The sequence below is a fragment of the Fundulus heteroclitus genome, chromosome 20, assembly GCF_011125445.2.
Source record: "Fundulus heteroclitus isolate FHET01 chromosome 20, MU-UCD_Fhet_4.1, whole genome shotgun sequence".
Lineage (NCBI taxonomy): Eukaryota > Metazoa > Chordata > Actinopteri > Cyprinodontiformes > Fundulidae > Fundulus > Fundulus heteroclitus.
In genome coordinates, this window is record NC_046380.1 from 2,895,966 (window position 1) to 2,921,812 (window position 25,847).

The 25,847-nt window shown below is 40.4% G+C and overlaps 3 protein-coding genes across 6 annotated transcripts in view; 1 reads left to right on the top strand and 2 right to left on the bottom strand.

Moving 5' to 3' along the window:
- Positions 1-25,847, bottom strand: part of LOC118567219 (nuclear factor 7, brain-like) — a gene marked incomplete in the record, with an annotated part of 854,268 nt that overhangs the window by 301,201 nt on the left and 527,220 nt on the right.
- Positions 5,470-7,680, top strand: LOC118567217 (nuclear factor 7, ovary-like). 3 transcript variants are annotated; one of them, XM_036151784.1, is made up of 2 exons: positions 5,470-6,008; positions 6,094-7,680. In XM_036151784.1, the coding sequence occupies exon 2, from the start codon at positions 6,096-6,098 to the stop codon at positions 7,512-7,514; it is 1,419 nt and encodes a 472-aa protein (XP_036007677.1). In that variant the 5' UTR covers positions 5,470-6,008; positions 6,094-6,095; the 3' UTR covers positions 7,515-7,680. The 3 variants fall into 3 exon arrangements, with proteins under 3 accessions (XP_036007677.1, XP_036007678.1, XP_036007675.1); XM_036151785.1 differs by having other exon boundaries at positions 6,107-7,680; XM_036151782.1 differs by having other exon boundaries at positions 5,470-7,680.
- Positions 8,138-25,272, bottom strand: LOC118567216 (ankyrin repeat and SOCS box protein 14-like). 2 transcript variants are annotated; one of them, XM_036151781.1, is made up of 11 exons: positions 25,012-25,272; positions 21,703-21,847; positions 21,286-21,338; positions 19,413-19,547; positions 18,520-18,678; positions 16,092-16,337; positions 13,296-13,467; positions 10,047-10,152; positions 8,962-9,141; positions 8,468-8,596; positions 8,138-8,390 (listed from the first exon to the last, which is right to left on the bottom strand). In XM_036151781.1, the coding sequence occupies exons 2-11, from the start codon at positions 21,837-21,839 to the stop codon at positions 8,202-8,204; spliced, it is 1,506 nt and encodes a 501-aa protein (XP_036007674.1). In that variant the 5' UTR covers positions 21,840-21,847; positions 25,012-25,272; the 3' UTR covers positions 8,138-8,201. The 2 variants fall into 2 exon arrangements, with proteins under 2 accessions (XP_036007674.1, XP_036007673.1); XM_036151780.1 differs by having other exon boundaries at positions 21,703-21,875.

Below are 25,847 nucleotides of genomic sequence, written 5' to 3' on the forward strand. Positions count from 1 at the left end.
TAAATGTAAAGAGTAAAGATGTTTTCACCAGTTTCTAAGAAATGCGCCTGAAACTCATGATTAAAAAAAAAGACAATGACTGTGAAAGTTTTCTGCAATTAGAACCTTAATTTATCACAAAGATATAACCACAAATAAAAAATAAAAAGGTGAATGCCACCGGACCCTCTGACTACCACCAGCAGGCAAAGCAGATGAACTGTCTTGCTCAAGTGGGGATTGAACCAGCCACCCACCACTTACAGGACAGCTTGTAAGCCTCCTGTGCCACTGTCGCCCCACACCAGAAACAAAATAAGGAAAGGAAACACTGTTAAAATGTTGGAACTCTTCAGGGGAATTCCTGCTCTTTAATGAGACCCAACTGTCATCAGAAGACTTGAATAATAGGTTTCCCTCCCGCTGTATGCTTCCACTGTGATTTCGTTCATCTCGTCTGCCCTTCATACCTGCTTATGTTCTATGCTGAGTGTCGTCACTTCAAACATCCCGGCTCTAAGAATAGACTTGCAGAGCCACCTCCGTAAACCGTTCAACTACCCTTGCACGCTTGTAATGCCACTTCCTTATTGACCCAGTTGTGTGGTTTATTCATGAAAGTTCAGGAGGAAGAACCATACACCTTTATGTTTTTACATCTAAATCATCATAGTAAAAGTATTTTCAATGACAAAAGTTAATAACTTGAAGAACAAAATCCTGAAAAAAGTCTTGGTACTACACAGGAAGGTGTAAAAGTCTCCAGCTTGAGTGTGATACTCCCTCCCTCCAGCCATCCATCCATCCATCCATCCATCATCCATCCATCCATCCATCCATCCATCCATCCATCCTCCTCTTCCGCTTATCCGGGGTCGGGTCACGGGGGTAGCAGCTTCAGTAGGGAGGCCCAGACGTCCCTCTCCCCAGCCACTTGGGCCAGCTTCTCCGGGGGAATCCCAAGGCGTCCCAGGCCAGCAGAGAGACATTACCCCGTTTACACTACCCCTTTTTAACCGTGCCAAGACCAGTCCAAGCTCGGTAACTGAGATAACTGTTGAGTGTAAATGGAACGCAAAACTGAACTGAACCGAGCCAGACAAACCGGACCGCGCTAAATTCAGACCAGTTCCATGTGTGAGCTCGGCCTGTTTTTCCCTAGCCCGGTTCTCAGATAACAAACCATGCCAGCGCATGAGCAGACCACGTCATCTTCACGCGGTCAGCTGACATTCAGACATTCATTAAAATGCTTGCTATACTTGCTAAATAAAGCTATTTACATGCACAAATCAAGCGGAGCATTATGGCGAAAGCTGTTTGCTCCACTTGTGAAAGCAAAATCTGTCGAGCTCTATTTGGCATTAAGACATCAATTTTTATTGCCACATTGCTAGACAGGACACTGGGAAAAATTAAAAATAAAAAAATAAAGAAAGAAAATTCAAAATGTGGGTTTATAATTATGTTGATTTTATTGTGTGAGATTGTCTTATTTTTTAAGGATAAAGTAATCCACCGGGATAAAGTCTGGATCACACATCAGCCTAAGCTAATAATAAACTAATTAGCTCTGGTGGATGGAAAAAAACTAAAAAAATACTAGCTTCCCTACTGTGACACACAATTTCCAGTGATGATTCTGCTTAGCAGTGTGATGAACCTCAGCGTCTGTTGTTGTTTCCTGCATCTGTAAATCCTTATTGTCAAGTAAATCACCAAAAGTTGCCGTCTTCGCGTGACTCTCAGCAAAACAACGACGTATCACCAAGCTTACTGCCTGAATGTGACGGCCGCCACCATGTTGATTGCTTGTGCCGCCTTCAATCCCAGAGAGCAGTAGTACCGCAGATCGCGAGGAAACCAAGGAACCGAGATAGCGTGATGTGTAAACGGTCGTCAGAACCAAGTTCGGCTTGGTTAACTGATCCAAGCTCGGACCGAGCTCGGCCTGGATCGGTTTAACAAGGGTAGTGTAAATGGGGCTATAGTCCCTCCAGCGTGTCCCTGGGTCTTCCCCTGGGCCTCCTCCGCGTGGGACGTGCCCGGAACACCTCACCAGGGAGGCGTCCAGGAGGCATCCTGACCAGATGCCCGAGCCACCTCAACTGGCTCCTCTGGACGTGGAGGAGCAGCGGCTCTACTCTGAGTCCTGATGTTGCCCTATCTAATCACTTTTCTGTGACCTTTGAAGGCATAATTTCCAACGACTTATTTAGCCAAAATGACATCATAAGACAACGCACCTTAACCAAGCTAACTCTTCTCCTTCCACTTTGTCCAGTAACTTAGTAGATTAGCCAGTGGATAACTTTCACTGTAAAGTCTTAAGACATCATTGACTGCATTGCTCCAATTAAAGTGAAAGTTGTTTCTGTGGAGAAAAACTCTGTGCTCCAGCAGTTAGAAGTTAAAAAAGGGTAGTGTCGAAAAGTAGGTGGAGAAAGACTAGACTCCAGGTTCACTATGCCATCTATAAAAGAGACTTACACATATAACTTCCATTCCATTCATCCATTTTCCTACACGCTTTATCCCTTGTGGGGTTGCGAGGGTTGCTGGTGCCAATCTCCAGCTGTCAATGGGCGAGAGGCAGGGTTCACCCTGGACAGGTCGCCAGTCTATCGCAGGGCAACACAGAGACAGACAGGACAAACAACCACTCACGCACACACTCACATTTAAGGACAATTTAGAGACACTAATTAACTTAACAGTCATGTTTTTGGACTGTGGGAGGAAGCTGGAGTACCCAGAGAGAACCCACGCATGCACAGGGAGAACTCCATGCAGAAAGACCCAAGGTCCCAGGACCTTCTTGCTGCAAAGCAACAGCGCTACCCACTGCGCCACAGTGCAGCCCCAGATATAACTTAAAAACTGGAAGAAAAAATACAAGCGAATCTTTCTTCTCTGAGACTATCCACAAAAAATGTAATAATGCTCGTGCCTTATTTGCCACCGTCATAAGGGTTAACAAATCCTCCTGTGTCCGTGGCTTCTGAACTCCACTCCACCAGGGAATGCAACAAATTTGCCAACTTCTTTACTGAGAAAACCCAAAAGATTAGAGCAGTCTGTACATCCATATCAAGTTCAGAACCAAAGCTGTCTCCAACTAGAAGTGAGTTTGACAAAATGTTCCAATTCAGCCAAATAAACTACAAAAGCTTAGGAGAAATCATTCACCAGCTAAGTTCCTCCTCCTGCTGCCTTGATGTTCTACCCACAGTTTTCATTAAGAAAGTTTTGCCTGTCATAACGTTTGATTTGACTCAGATAATAAACACGTCCCTTCTGTAAGGTGAAGTCCAAGAGTCCCTAAACACAGCAATGATCAAACCACTGCTGAAAAAGAACACTATGTCACTACTTGAGTAGATCCTTGAGCTGTCTACAAGACTGCCTGACTGTAATGTCGGAACTAGAAGTGCATTTATGTAATGGTCCCCACATAATCGGATGTAATTCACTCCGCAGAGGTCCACACATACAGGTACGTACATGGTGTCACACTATGAAGTTCTTCTTGGTTTTCAAATCTAATCTTTACTGTGCTTAGAGTATGAGGGAAAGAAAGAGGCACAGCTGATAAACAAATAATTACTTAGAAGTAGGATATTAATTGGGTAAAAAGGGTGAGAAAGTAAAGAATTGTTGCAAAGTATTTATCCCAGCCTTTGATTGAACTGATGGGAGCTACACCAATCCAGCTTTTTCAAATCCAATCCGATACCTGGACCAAGCGTATCGCCGAAACCGATCCGATACTACTGTTGAATGAATAAACCATGTACCTTGCCATGTGAGTGAAGTTATCAGGTTTGAAATAAACATTGTTTAAACATTGGGCTTTTTGGAGGTGCTTACTTAAGTTTGTGGTGTTGAATTTACAAACCTTATCACCTCGCAACTTACACATTGCTAATGCTGCATGTTGCAGTCAGACTTGTGTGCGTATCAAGTTTGAAGTGTTTCCAAATAGCAGACTTGGCTCGGTCCGGCACTTGCTCCATGTTGCTCTGTGTTTGCTAGCTAGCTAGCTGCTGTGCGTGCTCTGCGTAGCCGGTGTTGCTAACATAGAATAGAAGTGACTAGATCGCCGTAACTGTATTGTTGTGTATGATATTAATAAAAAAAGAAATGAATGAATTGGAATGCTGGATCGGCATCAATCATCCGATATCCGATTAAGCTAAATAGTCAATATCGGAGCCAATATCCGATCTGGGTATTGTATCGGTGCATCTCTCGTTATAGATGATGGATTAGAGGTTGTGCTCTCAAGGATCCTGCTTTGGGTGTATTCTGATTTCTTTTCTTCTTTTTCAAAGTGGAATCAGACTTATTGCAGGCTCCTAAGCTACTAAATACTAGTGACTCCTTTGTGTAACCCTGGCTTTAAATGCCAAGCCACTAAGCCTGAACAAAGCCTGTTGATCGTGGGGTTTGTTGATTTCAGAATGATCACACAAAATATCTAATGCTGTTTTTACTTTGGAAGAGTTTTAAACTTTACAACTCTAATATGATTATCTAATTACAAGACAAGGACTTGAACAATCTCCCTATGTTTAAAGGCTAAGCTCTCATGCTCGTCATCTATTTCATTTCCTTGTTCCTTGACACTCCCTGTACACTGTTTTTTTTCAGTACATCTCAAGTAACCTAGTTACTAGATGCCATAAACATCTCATACATATCATTCCTGCTTGTTGCATGTTTGGGACCTTTTTTTGAGAGGTTCATGTCTGCTGGGAAATGGCTTCCAGTATTCATTAACAAAAAAAAAAAAACACTTTTTAACGACACAAGCTTCTGTTTCAAGAAACATCTGAGTGTAAAGAGTTTAAAATCATCAAAGGTGATGTAGATAAAAAAGCCAAAAAAATTGTGTAAGACTTGTAAAAATCCTGACCAACCAGATTAACTGCATATCTCCCCATACAATGACAATTTTGACCTGGTTTCTCCAGATCACAGGGTAACTTTTTGCTGTCTCAAGAAAGCTAATTTAAACTGGTCATATTGAACTTGTTTCCTGAAGATAGAGAGATATCAGACAATGAAAACCAGCTTCGCTTTGTTCTGATAAAAAGATGCCTGTGGTGAAAGAATGTCCCGTTTTTGTGTTAACCCCTGTTTTTACTTTTAAATATGATAATTTATGATGTTCCAAATGGTGATAATCAATAATAAATATTCAGTCATGTGCCATTGTCTGCTTAAATAAACTGCAAGAATTAATATCTTGATTTCCTTCTTCTCCTTTATTGGGATTTTGCGCATTTTATCTTAAGAAAATTTCTTTCAAAATATTGTTATTCTCATATCGCAACATAATTATAAAAGATACATTTTTATTTTTTCATCTCAATATTTCTATACATCCTGAAACTAAATAATAAACTAACTTCAAATTAGATTAGCGTCTGTTTTCATTACAGATTTAATGTGTAACCCCGTCTATATGTTTTTGCCACTGTCACACTCAAATGTCCCCATTGTGGGACAATAAAGGAATTTCTTGTCTTATGTTATTTTATCTTATCTTAATATGATCATTGTAAATAATATAGTACATATAAGTAATGAGGAGGAAAAACAGGTTAGGGAAGTGCGTTGGTAGCTGAGACTTGGATGAAATGTTAAGAGCCCTCGGGACGTTTCAGCTCTTCCCTATGACAGAAAATCACAGGAAGTGACTCAAAACCTTTGCCTTTCTTTTAAAGAAATACAGACATCTGACATATCTCAAAGATGAGATATAGTGTGTGTTTGCAGTTACTGCTTGGAAATTACAAATAGAGCTAAGTTTTCAAACAAGAAATCTTAAAGTCAAATTTGGAGAGTATGGCTCAATAAAAGCTCCACCCTGTTCTCATACCTTCATACCTGAGATTTGTCAGTAAACACGTGTTCCTCTTCCTCATCAGCATGGACAGAAAAAGAGAACGCTCAGTTCAGTCTAGACCAGACCGACAAGATCCGCTGAGAGAGGACACACGGAGCAGGAAACAGCACTAAATGTGAGTTTTACAGCCGACAACGTTCAAGTGCGTGGATGGAGTGACTGATTAGCTGCTTGGACAGTGTTTCAACTGAACTGAGAAGCAATGTCTTTCAGCATGAAAGAGGACCTCTGTTGCTCCATCTGTCAGGACATCTTCAGGGATCCTGTTGTCTTGTTCTGCAGCCACAGCTTCTGTAAATGCTGCCTGAATAACTGGTGGCAAGGGAAAATAATACTGGAGTGTCCACTTTGTAAGACAACATCCACTACGAGTGATCCTCCTTGCAACTTGGTTTTAAAACAGCTCTGTGAGGCATTCCTACAAAGACAAAGGAACAAGGGTCCATCAAAACCAAGGTTTCCCAGCATTCCAGAACCAGAGGTTACCTGCACTCTACATGGTGAGAAATTCAAACTCTTCTGTGTGGAGGACAAGCAGCCTTTGTGTCTCGTTTGTCAGCATTCAGATGAACATGCTGGACACAAGTTGAAACCTATTGCTGAAGTTTCTGAGCTTCAGAGGAAAGAGCTCAGAAAGACTCTGGAGCCATTACAGGAGAAGCTGAAGGTCTTCAAAGAAGAGCAAGAAACCTTGGATCACACAGCTGAACATGTTAAGCTCCAGGTCCAACAAACCGAGGGACGCATCAAGGAGCAGTTCAGGAAGCTACGTCTGTTTCTTAACAAAGAAGAAAAAAACAGGATTGCTGCTCTGAGGACAGAAGAAAGCAAGAAGATTCGTGAGCTACACCTAAAGATTGATGCCCTGAATAAAGAGATTGATGCTCTTTCAGGCACAATAAGAGACACAGAAGAAATGCTAAAAGCTGAAGATGCCTCGTTGCTGCAGAGCTTCAAGACCGCCGTACAAAACATCCAACAGCGCACCCTGCTGGAAAACCCAAAGCCTGTCTCAGGAGCTCTGATAGATGTGGCCAAACACCTGGGCAACCTGAGCTTCAACATCTGGAACAAGATGAAACAACTGGTGTCCTACACTCCTGTGGTTCTGGATCCAAACACAGCAAACTCTGAGCTCATCCTCTCTGAGGATCTGACGAGTGTGAGATGTGGGCAGAAAAAGGGCGTCCCCGACAACCCGGAGAGGTTTGACTTCTTCCGTATCGTCCTGGGCTCTGAGGCCTTCATGTCAGGAACCTACAGCTGGGATGTTGAGGTTGGAGACAACACAGACTGGTTTGTGGGCGTCGCTTCGTACGGAGTGCAAAGGAAAGGAAAGCACCCAAGCCATCTATGGAGAATAGGGTGCATTGATGGTAAATACATTGCCCGCTCCCTGTCTGATCCATCCACCGATCTGTCACAGACCAGAAAGTTGAGCAGGATCAGAGTTGTGTTGGACAGGAACATAGGGAAGCTGCTCTTCTTTGACCTTGATACCAACACGGTCATTCACACCTTCAAATATTCCTTTAATGAAAAACTGTTCCCATATTTCAACACAAGCAATGAATCCCCTCTGAGGATACTGCCAGAGAACCTCTGCCTGAAGCAAAGTTAAAATGGACAGTGGTGCTGACTGAAAACAGTTAATTCAAGAATGTTTTGCATCTGCACAACATTCACAAAGTGAACCTTATTTCATTGTCTTTGGTCTTGTCCTACACTTCAGGAATTCTGGGGAGAGGTTAGAGACATTTTACAGGAAATGCTGTCAGTTAAATTAGAGAAGGAACCCAAGTTTTTTATAATGGGCTTATATCCTGGAAGAATTTATGTCTCCTATTTTAAAATTATTTTATAAACTTGGGAATATTACACGTCAAGAGGGTGATTGCTCTGTCGTGGAAAATATTTAAGGGGGATTTCATTAATTATATTAAGAACAAGGACCTGACCCATCTGTTGTAGGTATCTGGGACAACAATGCCTTCCTGATGCAGTTCCACAACATTATGCTGTATGTTGTAAATTTAACCTAACATCTGAGAACTCCCGTATACCCAAAACCTGCTTTTATAATGTACCTGGTTTTGTGTTAGTTAAAATGTTTGTGATTGTGTTTATATTCTAAAATTTCAATAAAGACAGTTTTTTGGGGGAAAAAAGCATATTTTGGTCTGTCACACATTGTTCACGGTGGTCCTTAATATTAATGTTGTCACTCTTCAGTTTAACATTTCCCTGCTCTTCCTCAGAGAAACCCCCTGATTTCTTCTCGTTCTTTGGCCAATAAGTGAACAGCAGTTCAAAAAACAACAAAAAAACAATTGGTTAATCGTATAATAAAAACGTTTTCTTTTGTTACCAAAGTATCTTTGATCACAGCACAGGTCCATCCCTCGTAGTCCTCAGGAACGTGGGACCTGTTGCCATAGGGACAATCGAAGCAGCGCTCCACGTCATAACCATAGTTACACAGCATCCTGAGAATTACCTGATGCACACAAACACATCATGAATACGACTGATCATCGAAGTCGGATCCAGTTAATCAGATTCTTCTCTGGCTACCTCGTCTTTGAGACTGTACTGCAGCGCTGAAGGGAAATGTGTGGTGTTTATTCTGCAGTAGTAGTTCACGTTGGCTCCGTACCGCAGCAACAAGTTGATCAGATCATAGTTGCCCAGACGAAGTGCAACCTTAAAAAGACAATCCAAGGGGCGTGTTTGGAAGGGGAGACTAACAGGTAAAGGAAGTTAAAACCAGTTTCTATGCTGATGCACAGCAAATATAGGATATAGCCTAGTCTACACACACAATGACGTGAGACTCAAAGAAAAACATCTCTCTTAAAGTCAAAAAGACTGAAACATAAAAAGTGTTAAAAACACATGTGCAACCATTGCTAGAGCTGCTATCCATTTAAACTGACACACAGAAGTAAAAAAAGAAACATCCACATCTGACAAATATGTTTATTTTTAATGACGTCCCCCTGACATTTTAAAAAGCTTAAAGTTTATTTAGTCTGTTAATTCTGCAGCAGGCACATCCACAGGGTTACCTGCAGACATTTGACCGGGTCTTGGTTGGCCATGGCCCCGGCCTCCAGCAGCAGCTTCACGGACGCCATGTCGTTGTTGGAAACGGCAAAGTAGAGCGCCGACTTCCTCTCGTCATCATAGCTCCGGCGGATCCAGGGATGGAGCATGTAGTTGGGGTCGTAACCCGCATCTAGCAAGACCTGACGGGAGTAGTGAGAGCAATAAAGCTTTCATGATAAAACTGCTGGAAACGGCTTAATTTATTGTAAACATGAATATACTAATAAGCTATGTCAGTAGTTTTAGAAACCTAAAAATCCAAGGCTATGTTCACACTGTAGGAAAATGAGCCCCAAACCCAATCTTTTTGCCTATATATGACCCATATCTGTCTTTTTCGTGGCAGTTTGAGTGGCCTAATTCCGATCTTTTCAGCCAAACATAAAATCCAATTTTTGCCACTTTAATATGTGGTACTAATTCAGATGTGTATCAGATATTTTTCAGGGCGTCCGCCGCATGGACGGTTCTAGACAGGGGCCAAAAGAGGCCAGTGCTCCTGTAGAACTGGTCAAGGCCCGTTAGGGACCCTGTACTGAATACATAATACTGAATCAATTTCTTATGATGATATGTGCTGGAACAGAAATTGTAACTGGTTGGTCCCTTGGGCCCATATAATATTTTAACTTTACATTTTTACTTTAATAATAATTCTAAAATTAAGGCATTTCACTTTTAGTTTCAGCCGTATAGAGAAAGAATCACAGTTGTCAGGGGTCTGCAACCTGCAGTTCCAGAGACACAAGTGGCTCTTTTGCGCTTTGGCCTCACTTAATGTAAAAAACTATACAATTTGGCCCAGTTTTCTTGGTTTCTTTGTTTTTCAGTGCCCCCTATGAAAAAGACTTTGGTCCCACCCTGGCCCCACTGGTAAAATTGGTCTAGAACTGCCACTGGTCCGCAGTCTGATCGCTCATGTTACATTTATCCATCTTTTACGTTACTCTCCTTGCTCCAACTATACGTTCATACACATAAATAGCAGCTAGCGCTCCATAATAGATCGGTGTTAATAGCTGTCCTGTTGTAGACAAACACACACCTTAATGCAGTCTGCGTGTGCCTCGGCGGCTGCTGAATGCAGAGGACTGATCCCGCTGTCATTTACCTCTCCCATTTTAGTGACCGGCAGCAGCAGCTTCAGTGACCTCAAAAACAAATAAATGCACACACTCGTTTGCATTGCTATACTTATTAGGACGTTGTTTGACTTCCATTCATTTAAGGAACTCTATTTGTGCTTAACCCTGACATTTCCACCAACCTAAATTTCCATCAACTTAAACCTAAACTTATTTTACACGTTAACCCTAACCTCTAACCCTAAATGCGGATCCACCGCTCCAGTTCCACAACAGGAGTCGGTCCTCAAAGGTGACTTGATCATACATGGTCCCAAAAAGACAACATAAACAAACACACACACACACACACGCACACGTATATATATATATATATATATATATATATATATATATATATATATATATATATATATATATATATATATATATATATATATAAACACACGCACGCACGCACACACACACACACACACACATATATATATATACATATATATTACAGAGCAGCATAAGGTATTTAGTATGGATGTACTGCTGTACTACTGTACTCATATTTGTGGTTCTGATTTTTCCTTTGAAGTCTTTACACATTTCTTTTCTTTTATTTCCATAAAAAGTTCGAAATCCTGATTCTTCATTTCATCATGAATACAGTTAATAAGGAGGAGTTAATACAGTTAAGCTAAACAAATTCCCATTAGTTTGGATTGCGCTGTTCAGAGATCCTGAATTATGTATCAGCTAAATAATAGGGCATCACCTTTGCTACTTTTTGACTATTTGTGCTTTAGATACATTAAATTATTTTTTTCTACAATTTTCTTCTTATTCAAAATGTTATTATCAATAATATTTTTGTGTTGTTGTTTCTCTGGTTTCCCCTTGTTATTGTCCTATGTCCCTCTGTGCTATAGTGGGCTAAATCTGCGTCTTTGAATTGAATCTTGAATTTTAATCTTGGTTGCGTCAGGATGGGCATCCAGCGTAAAATCTGTTCTGTGTGAAAGTTGTAATGACTTGCTGTGGTGACCCCTGGTTAAAGGAGCTGCCAGAAGCACTCAAATCCCTTATTATTGTCCTCAGTGTCCTTTTCATTATTCTCTTTATAATTACCCTTCCCTGTTTTATTTGCTTCCAGAACCAGAAGCAGGCTGATGTACCAACAGTTTAATAATCTCAATTTTGCAACAGGGGATATATCTCAGTTTTAGCCACTGAGAGTAGTTACACTGCACTGCCTGCCTAAGTTGCCACAATATGACCACAATTCCAATGAAGTTGGGACGTTATGTAAAAATGTAAAAATGAAATACTATATGTAAATACTTTTGAACCGACATTCAATTGAATAAAATACAATGACAATATATGGAGTCTGCAGGGTCACTCAAGGATATAAAATCACCCAACCTTCTTATGCGATACCAGGCAAGTATTGTCACATGGTGTTTTATGGGGGTATCCATCAAGAAGGTTTATGGCAAAAGTTTTTTTATTGCTCTTCAATGTTATCTTGGTAGAATCCTAGAAACACCTGGTCAATGAATTAAAAGATAACTCCTTGGGTTAATGTGGATCTGTTTTGTTTGTGAGAACACAAGTACAGATAGAAATGATTGTGCATACGGACCCCCCCCCCCCCCCCCCCAGTCACTCAATTACTGAGGGGTCCCAGCTATTCGAAGTGCGCCCCTAGGCTGGTTTCAGCAGACACACGCCTGCCGCCAACACGGGAAGGTGGACTCCGTGGTTAACTACATGAGGATTTAGGATAAAGTTGTGTGTGTCTCCACTTGTAATAAATATGTGTATATTCCAAGTGTTTTGTCTCTGATAGTTGTTTTCTTCCTTTGCTGCCAACTCTATTTCCCGGGTGAGGCGGGCCTTAGTGAATGAAACAGGGAGATCGACAGGCTGCCTCGTCACCTGTTATGCTTCAGGATGTTCCAAACAGGGTTTTTGTTTTAGCATTCTTTAGCTTTCCCTGTTTGGAACATGTTGCATAACCTGACTCCGCCAGATAGATTTGCTCCGCATATCCATCTGGAAACCTTCCGTCGAAGTAATTTTGGGAAGGGGCGAAAATACTGGTCAGCTGATTGGCCTATGTTGGTGATAGACGGGCCAAATAAACCAATCAGATCAACGAAGCATATGACGTACTCGTCAACATGCTTCCTCGTCGCTCTGTTACGAGCGACGACGAAAACACAACCACAAGCCAAGCTACTCTTGCTGCTGCAGGTAAAGGCTTGTTAGCTCAGCAAAGAAATACTCTGTAATTCCGATAAAACTTGCTCGATAGCCACGCTAACGCTAGTTTCGGCTGAAGCCGCCATGTTCTTTAGACTGAACTGTCACGCTTCTCGTTGCGTCACACCTCAACCCGCCTCAAAGCCAACGCTGATTGGACGTTCGTTTGGTGAACTGCTCCAAATTTTCTTTAACGGAAAGTAGCCAGACTGATCTGCGAGTGAAACCTTGAAAGCTCGCAAGATCAGGATGGTCTCAGGAGGCTACATGTTGCAGGCATCAATTTCAAAATGAGTGAATATTTGCAAAAAAAAAAAAAGTAGATCTGGTTTTTGTAGTTTATTCAAATGAATATAGCTTCAAAATGATTAACAAATCATTGTATTCTGTTTTTATTTACGTTTTACACAACATCCCAACTTTATTTGAGCTGGGGTGGTAATAATTAAAGATAATCATCTTTATTTATCATTGCAACTTTGTACCTTCCAATGAAATGTGTCCTCTGCATTTAACCCGTCCCTTAGGGAGTAGTGGGCTGCCACTGGGCGGCGCCCCGAGACCATTCTGGGGCTAAGGGTCTTTCTCAGGGACCCAGAGTGGCAGTCTGTGGGATTCGAACCGAGAAACTTGCAGCCTTCCCAGGATGCAAGCGCCCTGCTCAAACCACTAGGCCACCACTCCCCCAGAAAAGGAGACTTAGGAAAAATAAAAAGTAAAAAATGAAGCATCTTTGAGAGATTTCATGGAAAATTTACAAAATAACATCCAATGGAAAACTATGTCCCTTTTAGAATGAAGACTAAACAAAAATGAGTATTAACTTTTGTTGAAAATTGAAACAGGAGTGAGGTAAAATATCATATTCTTATTTCTAAGACATAAACCTGCTTTAACGTGACAAAGACTAGTTTTTTTTCTTTCAATAAAAGACACTTGAGGTAAACACTCACTCAAGATGTCCTCTGTGTGAGGCTCGGTGGATCGGCAGGTGTCCGGTGTGATTGGAGATGTTGGCGTCGGCTCCGTGTTCCAGCAGCAGCCTGATGACGGCCGGATTTCCTGAAGCAGACGCTTCGTATAACACTGAGGCTTCATCGTGTGCCTGAGAGAAGATGTCTGCCCCTGCAGAACAGATGACATTTTGTTGGTACCCACATGCACAACGTGGTTTTAAGAGGCACCATACGCTACTTGTTGGAGCAAAGATGTATTCAGAAGATTATCCTGTCAGGAAATGTAGAAATGTTCTTAGAAACCTCCATATTCAAGTTTATTTCACTCATTTCAATGTTTCACTTTTACTCTTGTCTTCCAAAGACATCAAAAACAAGCAAATGCAAAAATCCATCGGTGGAAAAGAATCAGGGAGAATTACAAGATGTCTTCCATCAAAAACGAAACACCATAACATGGAAGCCCGTATCTGCCATATGTAGGGGAAGTTGATGAAGCATGGATGTGTTATAAAAATGAATTACAAAGTTATATTCTAACTTTCAAAATCAGAATTGTGAGATTCAAAGTAATTTCAAATTATGACATTTGATCAGATTGCACAAAATATCAATTTTATTGTTGCAACGTCCATGTACGCAGCATGCATGCCGGCTTGGACTGCAATAAATGTTATAAATTAATAATAATTAATAAATTATTTAAGAGCCATGAATTGAGGCTCTATTCCTGATTTAAATCTGGTGAAACTTTGGTGCTCCCCCTCCTCTCGTACATGGCTCAGCGGCGCCAGCCAATCAGCACGCAGGCTCAGCCTGGCCCGCCCACTCAGCTCTCACACAAACTTAACACACAAACAGCTGAGAGAGACCGCAGCAGCGGAAAAACATGAACAGGGGAAGTAGCACGTTTGGCTTTATTTTAATTCCGTAAATGAAATCAAGCTGTATGTTTTGTAAAAAGCGGGTTAATTTCAGTAGAAACACAACAAATTTATCTAAGCACGTGAAAAAACATGAAAACGTCGAGCCACAGAAATGGAGAGAGGAGACGAAACTTCTGTCATTGCCCCGACAGACCCACAGACGTCTCTGACTGAGGCGTTTCAGTCCTCCATGGAACATCCAGGTAGATCAGTGGTCATCTTCAGCAGCAGTTCATGTTAACTTTCAAAGTAGATATTATCTATCATATGTTACTGGAGCCCACACAGAAAATGTAATTAAGACCTTGAAAGAACCCAGTACATATATTAAAGTGTCATTTAAGATAAGATAACATTAGCTAATCCTTTTTTTATCCCACGACGGGGAAATTTATAGGATTAAAGCAACAGGCAGGTGCACACAACACAGACAAAATTACATAAGGATTGAAATATATAAGAGGTGGATTAGCGAAAAAACACTGAACATAACATTATTGTTATTATTATTATTATTATTATTTAATTGTAATAATAAAATAAAAACCACAAAACCCAAAAGGTCAACAGTTTCATGATACATCAAGCTTAGGGAGTGGCTAATATACAAATATTCAAAAAAGGCCATATTCTGGCTGCAGTGCTGCTGTTCTCTTATGAAGAAAAGATCAACTAGTGCACTAAATTCAATAGATGGGTTGAAAATATCCAGTATAAAATAAGTGCTACAAATGTTACAACACTTTTGTTCATATGGCAGCAGAATATTAAAATAAAAGTGCTCTTTACACTACTTTTGAATTCATTCTTGGAGTTTGCGCATACAATGCGATTAATCATGATTAATCGGGCAAATTATGCGATTAATCGCGATTAAAAATTTTAATCGTTGCCCAGCCCTAATTATACTAAAGCTTTTTGCATATATAAATGAAGGGGAGCACAATGGCAAAAGCAGTAAGACTCCACTTGTGAAAGTAAAATCTGTTGGGATGTATTTCGCATTAAGACAACAATTCTTAATGCTACATTGCCAGACAGGACACTAAAAAACAAAACAACAAAACAAAAAAAACATTAAAACAATAAAAATCCATTACATTCTTTTTCCTGGTATCTTAATTTCTATTCAGGCTGCATTTTAACGCAGTTGGTCGCCCTGTTGCCTTAAAGCAAGAAGGTCCTGGGTTTGAATCCCAGGGTCTTTCTGCATAGAGTTTGCGTGTTCTACCATTGCATGCATGGGTTCTCTGCGGATACTCCAGCATCCTCCCACAGTCCAAAAACATGACTGATGAGGTAATTTGTCCCTGTAAACTGTGTGAGTGCCTGGTTTTTCAACTCATTATCTGGGGGCTATGTTTGCCATAAACCCAAAGCAGAAAGGCATTACCACTTATCAATATTTACATATTTATCCAGGTCATATTGGCATTGAAAATTCACAAATATTACAACATGTTTCTTCTATTATCATGCACCCCCACCTTGTATCTTATCATTTTGGAATTTAAAACTGAGTGCTTGAAATTTTACCCCCTTAATGCAGGGAAGGCCCTGATGATCCTCTCTGCAGACCTCAGTTATTTGACAAAACATTACAATTCACTTATACAGTTTCAAATGTTTCTGTGTCAAAGAATTAAGTGAATAAAACCATTATTGCTTAAATTAAATCACCTTGAATTTGTGTAGTTCTGAACTGTTGCCTAGTTGTTTTTTTTAAGAATTTCTCTAATTACAACAATGTATATTTGTAATTATAAATAAGAGCGACATTAGGAAAGAGACAAAACAAGTTTATTTCATATTATTCTAATCTAATTAACTTATATCTCCATCATCTCACTTCTTACATGTGCCTTACCTTTCCTTAGAAGGATCTCCACCACCTCAAGGTGTCCTCCCTGAGCAGCCAGGGCCAGCGGTGTGAAGCCGTAGTTGCTGCGGGGGTCTGGCCGCGCTCCAGCCTCCAGCAGCACCTTCACCAGCTCCACTTTGCCCAGTCGGGAGGCCTCGTGGAGCGGGCGGCGGCCGTGGCACCCCACCTGGTTCACATTGGAGCCACGGAAAAGCAGCAGCTTCACCAGGTCAGTTCGGCCTGAACGGATAGCTGAAGACAGATGGTAAATCTCAGCTTGCTTAATCTACTGCTAATGCTTATTGTTGCAGGAGATTTACATCATATTCAATTCAATAAAATTTTATTTATATAGTGCCAATTCACATCATGTCATCTCAAGGCTCTTTCCAAAGTCAGACTCCATCAGATCCTCCAGGTTGGTCAGAAAGTTTCCTCTCTAAGGAAACCCAGCAGGTTGCATCAAGTCTCTCCAAGCAGCATTCACTCCTCCTGAAAGAGCGTAGAGCCACAGTGGACAGTCGTCTGCATGGTTGATGGCTTTGCAGCAATCCCTCATACTGAGCATGCATGAAGCGACAGTGGAGAGGAAAACTCCCCTTTAACAGGGAGGAGAACCTCCAGCAGAACCAGAACCAGGCTCAGTGTGAACGCTCATCTGCCTCCACCCACTGGGGCTTAGAGAAGACAGAGCAGAGACACAGAAAGCACAGAAGCTCACATTGACCCAGGAGTACTTTCTATGTTAGATGGTAATAGATGATGATCTGCCTCCCCTGATGATGTCACAGCTAACAGAACGCCAGACCAGGTGTACCTTCTATGAAGAGAGAATGACAGAGAACATAAAGTTAAAAGATGAAACAACAACAAATAATGCAGATTGGAGAGCAGTAGGAGAACTCAGCAGAGTGAGAGAAATAGACCCTGATGTCCTCCAGCAGCCTAAGCCTATAGCAGCATAACTATAGAGGTAGCTCAGGGTAACATGAGCCACTCTGACTAGAAGCTTTGTCACAAAGGAAAGTTTTAAGATTAGTCTTAAAAGTAGACGGGGTGTCTGCCTCACGGACCAAAACTGGGAGTCGGTTCCACAGGAGAGGAGCCTGATAGCTAAAGGATCTGCCTCCCATTCTACTTTTAGAGACTCTAGGAACCACCAGCAGACCTGCAGTCTGAGAGCGAAGTGCTCTGTTAGGAACATACGGGGTAATCAGAGCTCTGATATATGATGGAGCTCTGATTATTAAGGGCTTTATACGTGAGAAGGAGAATTTTAAATTCTATTCTTGATTTAACAGGAAGCCAATGAAGGGGATCTAAAATCTGAGAAATATGATCCCTCTTGTTGATTTTCATGAAAACTCTTGCTGCAGCATTTTGGATCAGCTGAAGGCTTCAAGCTGCATTTTGTGAAATTCCTGATAGTAAAGAATTAGAATAGTCCAGCCTTGAATGCCTCATATGTATTTTCCTGTGTTTGTTTACCCAGCAGCTGAAGACACTAAGATCCAAAAAAATAAAGGTTTATGTTCTAATTAATTTAATGCCTTGAAATAATACCCCACCCCAATGTTTTTTAAACATTTTGTCACATTAGAAACACAAACTGTAAGCTATTTTATTGATTTTATGAGACTAACACAAATTAATGCATAGTTTTGAAGTAAAAGGAAAATATAAAACAACAAAAAGAAAACCCATGAAAGGTGTGGCATGCAGTTGCATAATTTATTCCTCTCAGTCAATGCCTTCCAGAACGACATTTGGCTGCAGTTACACTGCAGGTCTTTCAGGTTATGTATCTTCCAACTTTACATGTATAAAAGACAAAAATTTCTGACCATTCTTCTCGCCTAAATGTATCCAGCACAGAAAAATAGACGGGGATCACCAGTGAACATCAATTTTCAAATCTTTCCACAGATTTTCAGTTTGATTTAGGTCTGGACTTTGTCAGGACTGCTCTTCTACATGAACATACTAGAGTATCTCTGGTATATTAACGACCTGGATTATTTCTGGCTGCATGATGCTGCTACCTTTTGGCATTAAGACAAAAATGTTAAAATTTCTTCTTTCTTCAAAGCAGAGGACCTTCTTCCAGATGTTTGCTTTATCTCCAACATGGCCTGTTGTCAATTGGTTATTGTCTAAGTTCTTGTAATTCAACTTACTATTATATATCAATTGTTTTATATGTTTTTTTCCGCCTTGTGTTAAACTGATATTAGTTCTTGAAAAAAAGGGCAAATGCAATAATTTCTCAGCTATTAAATGGTATAAAGTCATAAAGCACCATCTTAAAGCTTGACCATAGAAACAAATAAACACCAAAACTTCTTAAACAAAACCTGCAACACAAATGTTATCATTATAAATGTTCCACAGCAGCAAACAGAGGATGTGCCTGATGAACTGGGTTTCAGCTCACCTACAAACAGCGGGGAGTCCTTGTCTTGGTCCTGGCAGTCCGGCTGAGCTCCGTGTTCCAGGAGGAACGAGGCGTTTTCAATCAGACCCTGTTCTACGGCCAAGAAGAGGGCCGTCTGGCCCCGAGGAGTTTGGCGCTCCAGACCGTCTGGACCTAAAGCTGGAGAACAGGTGAGCTCTTTATAAACCCAGTACCTCATCCCTGCTTTCCTCATCACCGGATAAATAAATGAGCATACAGCAGCCTTCATATTGATCAGCATCAGCAAGAAATAAAAAAAAACACCTTCAGATAAACTCATCTTTTATTGCAGCATAAAGAATGAGAAAGCACAAAAATGTCCTAGTTTATGATATATTTTCTAAATTAATCACCAGCGTCACAATTACTGACACCCTCACAGCAACATCCTATAAAACAATAAATAAAAGCTTTTCTTATTTTCAAAATCACTTTTTTGTAAGTTTATCACAGTTTTCAGTGACTTTTATTTATTAATGCATGACTCACTTGCCTGTTTGTTCAGTTGATGCAAGAAACATCTGGTGGTTTACTGATGTTTGTCAGGTTTAACAAATTTGTACGTAAAAGCCCAAAGGAACATTTTGCAGGACAATGTCAACTAGCTCTCACAATAAAGTGGTGACAATATTAATAATCATACAACATATTATAATTACAGCTTCAACTCTGAGAGGCTGTAATTATAATATATTTTTGTACAAAGCAAACATTGTTTATTGGTTTATTGTTTCATGGGATTTCCCCACTAATTAATAAACTGAGATTAAAGGCTGGATTTGTTTATCAACTCAGTGTCAGATTACATTTATTTATTAATTTTCTGTTTATCTTCACCAGTGAGCATTAGGTGAGCTATAATGAATCCAAACCTTTGAATGTGAGCTCCAGGATCGTCTGGTTGCTCTGAGCCGCTGCTTCATGAAGAAGAGTCCAGCCTCTGCTGTCTGTCTGCAGCAACTTGTCTTTGGGCCAAACCGGCAGATTCTTCAGGAGCTTCTCGTTACCTGGAGTAACAGATCGTCCTTAACTTACTGTCGGAGCATTATTCTTTACCAACGCCGGGCTAAATCTGCCACCGTTTCACAAAACCAAGATTTAGGATTAAGGTGGAATTTACCAGAAATCCTGGCTGAGTTAAACCAGGTTTAGTTAATCCTGGTGCCTCCTCTGTTCAGTCATTGGTCACACAGATCAGAAACAAGTGTTTTGTTTTGTTTTTTAATCAACCTGCATTAAAATACCACTGATACATATTGGTATTCAGTCAAGCAGGCCTACTATAATTATTTTTGAAATATGATGATAGTCTATACACCATTATTAACCTTATTATTGTCCATGTGGACAAAATCCCAAATCCCAAAGGCCCAGATTAAGAAATAAATATACAAACCATAAGGCTCAATGACCTAACAACTGTTAATAATATTATGTTAATTTATATATTTGATCATGAATAGGTAATTTCATATCAGATATCCTGTATTAACTTCTTTCAGTTTGTTTTAGAGTCTGTGCTTAATGTTTTAAACCCAACGTTTGTAGTAATTATTAATGCTACTATTAAAATATGATGAGGTGAACATTGTCTTGCAAAGGCTACTGCTTTTCTTCACTGAGCTATATTATACACTGGAGTGCTAAACGCCGGCTGTTAGAACGAGTCGCTTTGAAGCCACCGGCCGCCATATTGGTACTCCCTATTTCCCTCCAGTAACTAGGGAATATGTGCGCTACAGCATCGAATAACGAGGATTTTCTCATGTTCAGGGGGGTCTTAAAACTTCTAAAATGTCAAATGCCATATACTTTTATGTTATGTTCTAAAACTATCAAGTAATGAGAAAGTCATGTGCTGAAATATTTAGCATTTTATTTATTTAAATATATATATATATATATAACATTTATAAATATATAAATAACAATATACAAGAACATATATTTACATATATGTATACATATATACATATACACACACTTATACAAATATATATATTTAATATGAATAACATGTAAAATATTTCAGCACCTAATTTCCTAGTAGTTGACAGTGTTAGTACATCCACTGACTGTAGAATTACCTATGAAACATTTTCACACAGCCAGAAAACTGCTTGTTGTTGCAACCAAATCCTAATGGATTCAGTGAGAGTAGGGAGTAGTAAGATGGCGGCCAGTGACTTCAGTTTTTCAGCAAAATCAGCACTCCAGTGTATTAAATAGCTCAGTGCTTTTCTTTCAGTAGTTTTGGAAATGTTAGGGAAACAGCGTCCTCTAGAGTTACAGAATCGATTAGCTCAGAGAAAATGGTTTAACATTTTCTTTTGCTATATAAGTAGCTCCAAACAAATGTGTTTTCCTTTATACTAGCAGCAGTTTTTCCTTTCTTGACTCTGATGTGCTGCAGTTCCTCATAAGGCTCCATCAAAAGCTGTTGCTTGTTTGATTTTGCAGCTCATCCATTATAGCGTCAGCGAATCTGTGAATCGATTCAGGCGGTGGGCATTTACCTGAATTACTTAAAGAGAGTTCTGATCACGCTAGTTAAAGTCTGGCTTTACCTCTTATCTTGGATTTCTAAATACTGATTTTGTGAATCAGCGCTCTGATCCCTTTAGTTTGGGGGGGGGGGGGGGCAGTGACATTGTTCATTTACTGAAACAACACAACCACATCATAGTTGAATTGTTTATAATTTCATAAAAAAATAAAAAAAATCACACAGGCAACTTACTTTACCTGTTTTTATAGCAGAGAAGATCTCGGATACATCCGAAAAGGCCAAACCGACGCTACAGGAAAACAAAGAGACTTGGTTTTTAAATCTAGACACGTTCTTTTCCTGCACTAGACTCAAAAAATGAATTTTTTTGTTGGAACTTAAGATGGTTACGTGACACATAAAATAACAAAGTTATTGGCATCAATCAGGCTCAGCTTGTATTAAATAGATGACTTACATTTTTTTTTTTACATGTATCTCGTGGGGTTAATCTGAGTGTCATTATTGAACAAACTATTCCTGTTTTCTGCTTGTTTCCATCACAGTTTCCTCAGTTTGAAAGAGTTTGGGTTTGTTTTGCTAAAACCACTCAGTGATGGTGGCTCTTCAGTCAAACACACATCTTGTCTCCAGGTTTCTCCTTCTGAACTGACCTCAGCTCGTCTCCTGGTGGGGACGCTCCGTGGGTTTCCCTCGGCTTGCTGCTCTCCAGCAGACTCTGTTCAATCATGTACTGAAGCATGGCGTCTTCATCGTCATCCTCCAACCCAAACTCATCAGGATTCATCATGATGTCGCCTAGGTGGGAAAAGGGACCAACCTCAGGCTGGAAAGCACATCAAATGTATTATGCCTGCATTTTATGGACCCAATGTGGCACGCTGTGAAATTTAAAGGTGCAGATTTAGTGGTTTACAGTGAATTGTGCATCAGATTGAGTAATCTGTTCACATTTCAGAAACAAATTATGCAAAAACATTTCATTGTCCACTAATAAAATGTAATAAAGAGATGGGCGTGCTCTTCTATGGGTCTTCAAATAGAATAAAATAGAAATATCCTTTACTGTCCAACAGTGGGAAATTCAGGCATCAAACCAGCAGCAAAGTGGCAGGAAAATTTGAAGCACGCTGATTCACACAAATGTATAAAAACAGTAAAATAAGAGATAAGGAAGGGGGAAAAAGGGCACATTTACAGCTTAAGAAAAAAATATTAAAAAGCAGCACACTGAGATATAAAGAAACGTGCAACTGACTAGAATAATAAAAATGTTATTCTAGTCAGATGATCAATGGAGGAGAGATCAAAAGTTAGCACACAGCTTCAGCTGCTTCAGCTAGAAACCATTGATCAGGCCCGAAATCTGGGTGTAGTGATGGACTCAGACCTGAACCTCCAAAAGCATCTAAAGACAGTTTCAAAGTCGGCTTTCTATCACCTGAAGAACATTTCCAGGATTAAAGGACTGATGTCTCAGCAGGATCTGGAAAAACTAATCCATGCGTTTATTTTTAGTAGAATTGATCACTGCAACGGTGTTTTCACAGTTCTGCCTAAAAAGTGGATCAGAACGCTGCAGCTGATCCAGAACCTGCTGCCCGCGTTCTCACTAAGACTAAGAACGTAGAGAACATGGACCCGGTTCTGAAGTCCTTCCACTACGACTAAGAACGTAGAGAACATGGACCCGGTTCTGAAGTCCTTCCACTACGACTAAGAACGTAGAGAACATGGACCCGGTTCTGAAGTCCTTCCACTACGACTAAGAACGTAGAGAACATGGACCCGGTTCTGAAGTCCTCACTAAGACTAAGAACGTAGAGAACGTGGACCCGGTTCTGAAGTCCTTCCACTAAGACTAAGAACATAGAGAACATGGACCCGGTTCTGAAGTCCTCACTAAGACTAAGAACGTAGAGAACATGGACCCGGTTCTGAAGTCCTCACTAAGACTAAGAACGTAGAGAACATGGACCCGGTTCTGAAGTCCTTCCACTAATACTAAGAACGTAGAGAACATGGACCCGGTTCTGAAGTCCTTCCACTACGACTAAGAACGTAGAGAACATGGACCCGGTTCTGAAGTCCTCACTAAGACTAAGAACGTAGAGAACATGGACCCGGTTCTGAAGTTCTCACTAAGACTAAGAACGTAGAGAACATGGACCCGGTTCTGAAGTCCTCACTAAGACTAAGAACGTAGAGAACATGGACCCGGTTCTGAAGTCCTTCCACTAAGACTAAGAACATAGAGAACATGGACCCGGTTCTAAAGTCCTTCCACTAAGACTAAGAACGTAGAGAACATGGACCCGGTTCTGAAGTCCTTCCACTAAGACTAAGAACGTAGAGAACATGGACCCGGTTCTAAAGTCCTTCCACTAAGACTAAGAACGTAGAGAACATGGACCCGGTTCTGAAGTCCTCACTAAGACTAAGAACATAGAGAACATGGACCCGGTTCTAAAGTCCTTCCACTAAGACTAAGAACGTAGAGAACATGGACCCGGTTCTGAAGTCCTCACTAAGACTGAGAACGTAGAGAACATGGACCCGGTTCTGAAGTCCTCACTAAGACTAAGAACGTAGAGAACATGGACCCGGTTCTAAAGTCCTTCCACTAAGACTAAGAACGTAGAGAACATGGACCCGGTTCTGAAGTCCTCACTAAGACTAAGAACGTAGAGAACATGGACCCGGTTCTGAAGTCCTCACTAAGACTAAGAACGTAGAGAACATGGACCCGGTTCTGAAATCCTTCCATGGCTCCCTGGATCTCAGAGAATAGACTTTAAAATCCTTTTGTTAGTCTATAAATCCCTGAATTTCATGTACAGCACTTTGAACCGTCTTGTTATTAAAAAGCATTTTAGAAACAAACTTGCTTTGCCTTACTGCAGCTGAACTTTCCTCTTGGTTAAAACGGTACATCTTGGTCCATGTCTGTGTCACAGAACCGTTTTCAGGTACAATTCGGTTTACATCAGAACTCAAAGCAGGGAGATCAGAGGGACTTAATCTCTGAGTTGATTGGGTTCCAGTTTCCTGCTTGTTTTCTCTATTGCTCATACATGGCCTCCATAACAATGACAGAAACACTGTTCTACGTGGTTTTACATAAAACCTTCTCAGGCGATGGTTACAGCCGAGTCAGGAGTTAGAATCTCAACCACAATGATCGATAACGTTTCTCAGGTGAGCATTTTATTACCTGTCAACATTTTTTTTAGCTACTTAGATTATTCAGTCATATCAAATTAAGAGACGACGACGCAGCAGATAAATCTGTCATTTATGTACGAAATAAAAATTCCAAGAAGCTTTCACTGGAAGAAAATTGATAAAGAAACGTCGACTGGACCGACCAGACTTAGACATCCAGCATATAAACATAAAGTGACCGTGGACGGATTTATGTTTATATACTGGACTGCCTTAATCTGATTAAACAGAGAAGCAGCAAAGAGGCCCATGGTAACTCTGGAGGAGCTGTAGAGATCCACAGCTCAGGTGGCAAACCTGTTGACAACACAACTAATGGCAAGAAGACGTCATTCCTGCAGTTTTCCATGTAGAGACCACAACTAACGGAGAAACTCTGGGAAGTTAATCTAGAAGTTACAGGAAATGAAGGAGTTGATCTGGACAGTCTCAATTTAGATCAAAGCATATTTGTGTGTTACTATGGCCTAGTCAAAGTCCACACCTAAATCTGATTGATAAAGGGTGGAAAAACTTGAAAACTGCACCAATCCTAAAACGTGATTGAATAAAAAAAAAAGTTTGTGCTTTTAACGAGACACAACATGAAACAGTTGAAGCTGTATGAATATTTTGACCAATTTCTGAACAATAATTTGCTTTTGCAACATTATGAAGTGTTAGAAAGTAAATGTGAAGCAAAGATAATTTTCTACATAACTGAAATGCTGGTTTAACGGAGGAATAATCCCCTCTACCTTGTTTTGCTCAGCCAAGGAGTCGAGTCGCAGCTGAAGACTCCTTAAAGAAGGTCGGTGAAACCAGAGCTTCACGTCCACATGATCTCCTTCAGGCTGCAGGGCCTCCCAGAACCTCCACGGTTCTGACTAAACAACCCGCAGTGAAAACCTGGGTTTTTATCCACAGGATTCACACAGCGGTGTTAGCAGTCATACCTGTGCAGAGACTAAACGGGTGTTTCAGCTGTGGCTGCAGCTCCCTGGCAGCAGCACAGGAGATCCGACACCTGTTGCTAAATTTACCCATCAGAGGTTCTGATGGTCAGGAGACCATGACATAGTGCAGCGTTTATACTCAGGCTCACTGCCTCTGCTCTGCTTAGAATTATAATTTACACCTATTCAATAAAAGGTCAAAAATATTTTAAGCTAGATGGTGAATTTTAAGGATTTTTAATTTATTGTAGTATTCCTGTGATTGATGATCATCCTTCAATTTGTATAAGCTGCCATCAAGATACAAAATTTTAATCACATTGTTAGATGTTTATAAAATAAACGAGAACGGTTTCCTCGCCTCATTTATCTGATACTCTGATTTATTCTGATTACAGAACCGCTGCACCGGGTGCAAAAGAAAGGTGTCAAAAACTATCAGATTTAAAGTTCTGGTGGGAGCAGGTAAATATTTTCTACCTGCAACATGAGCTAAACATGCAATATTTCAATGACAGTGAAAAATGATCACAGTAAATCCTTGTGAATGTAGAATATAAAAAGTATGGTGTGTGTTAGCCTTGGTAAATACAGAACTGAGTACGGGGCACTTTTCCCAGCATTTAGCCAAGATAAAC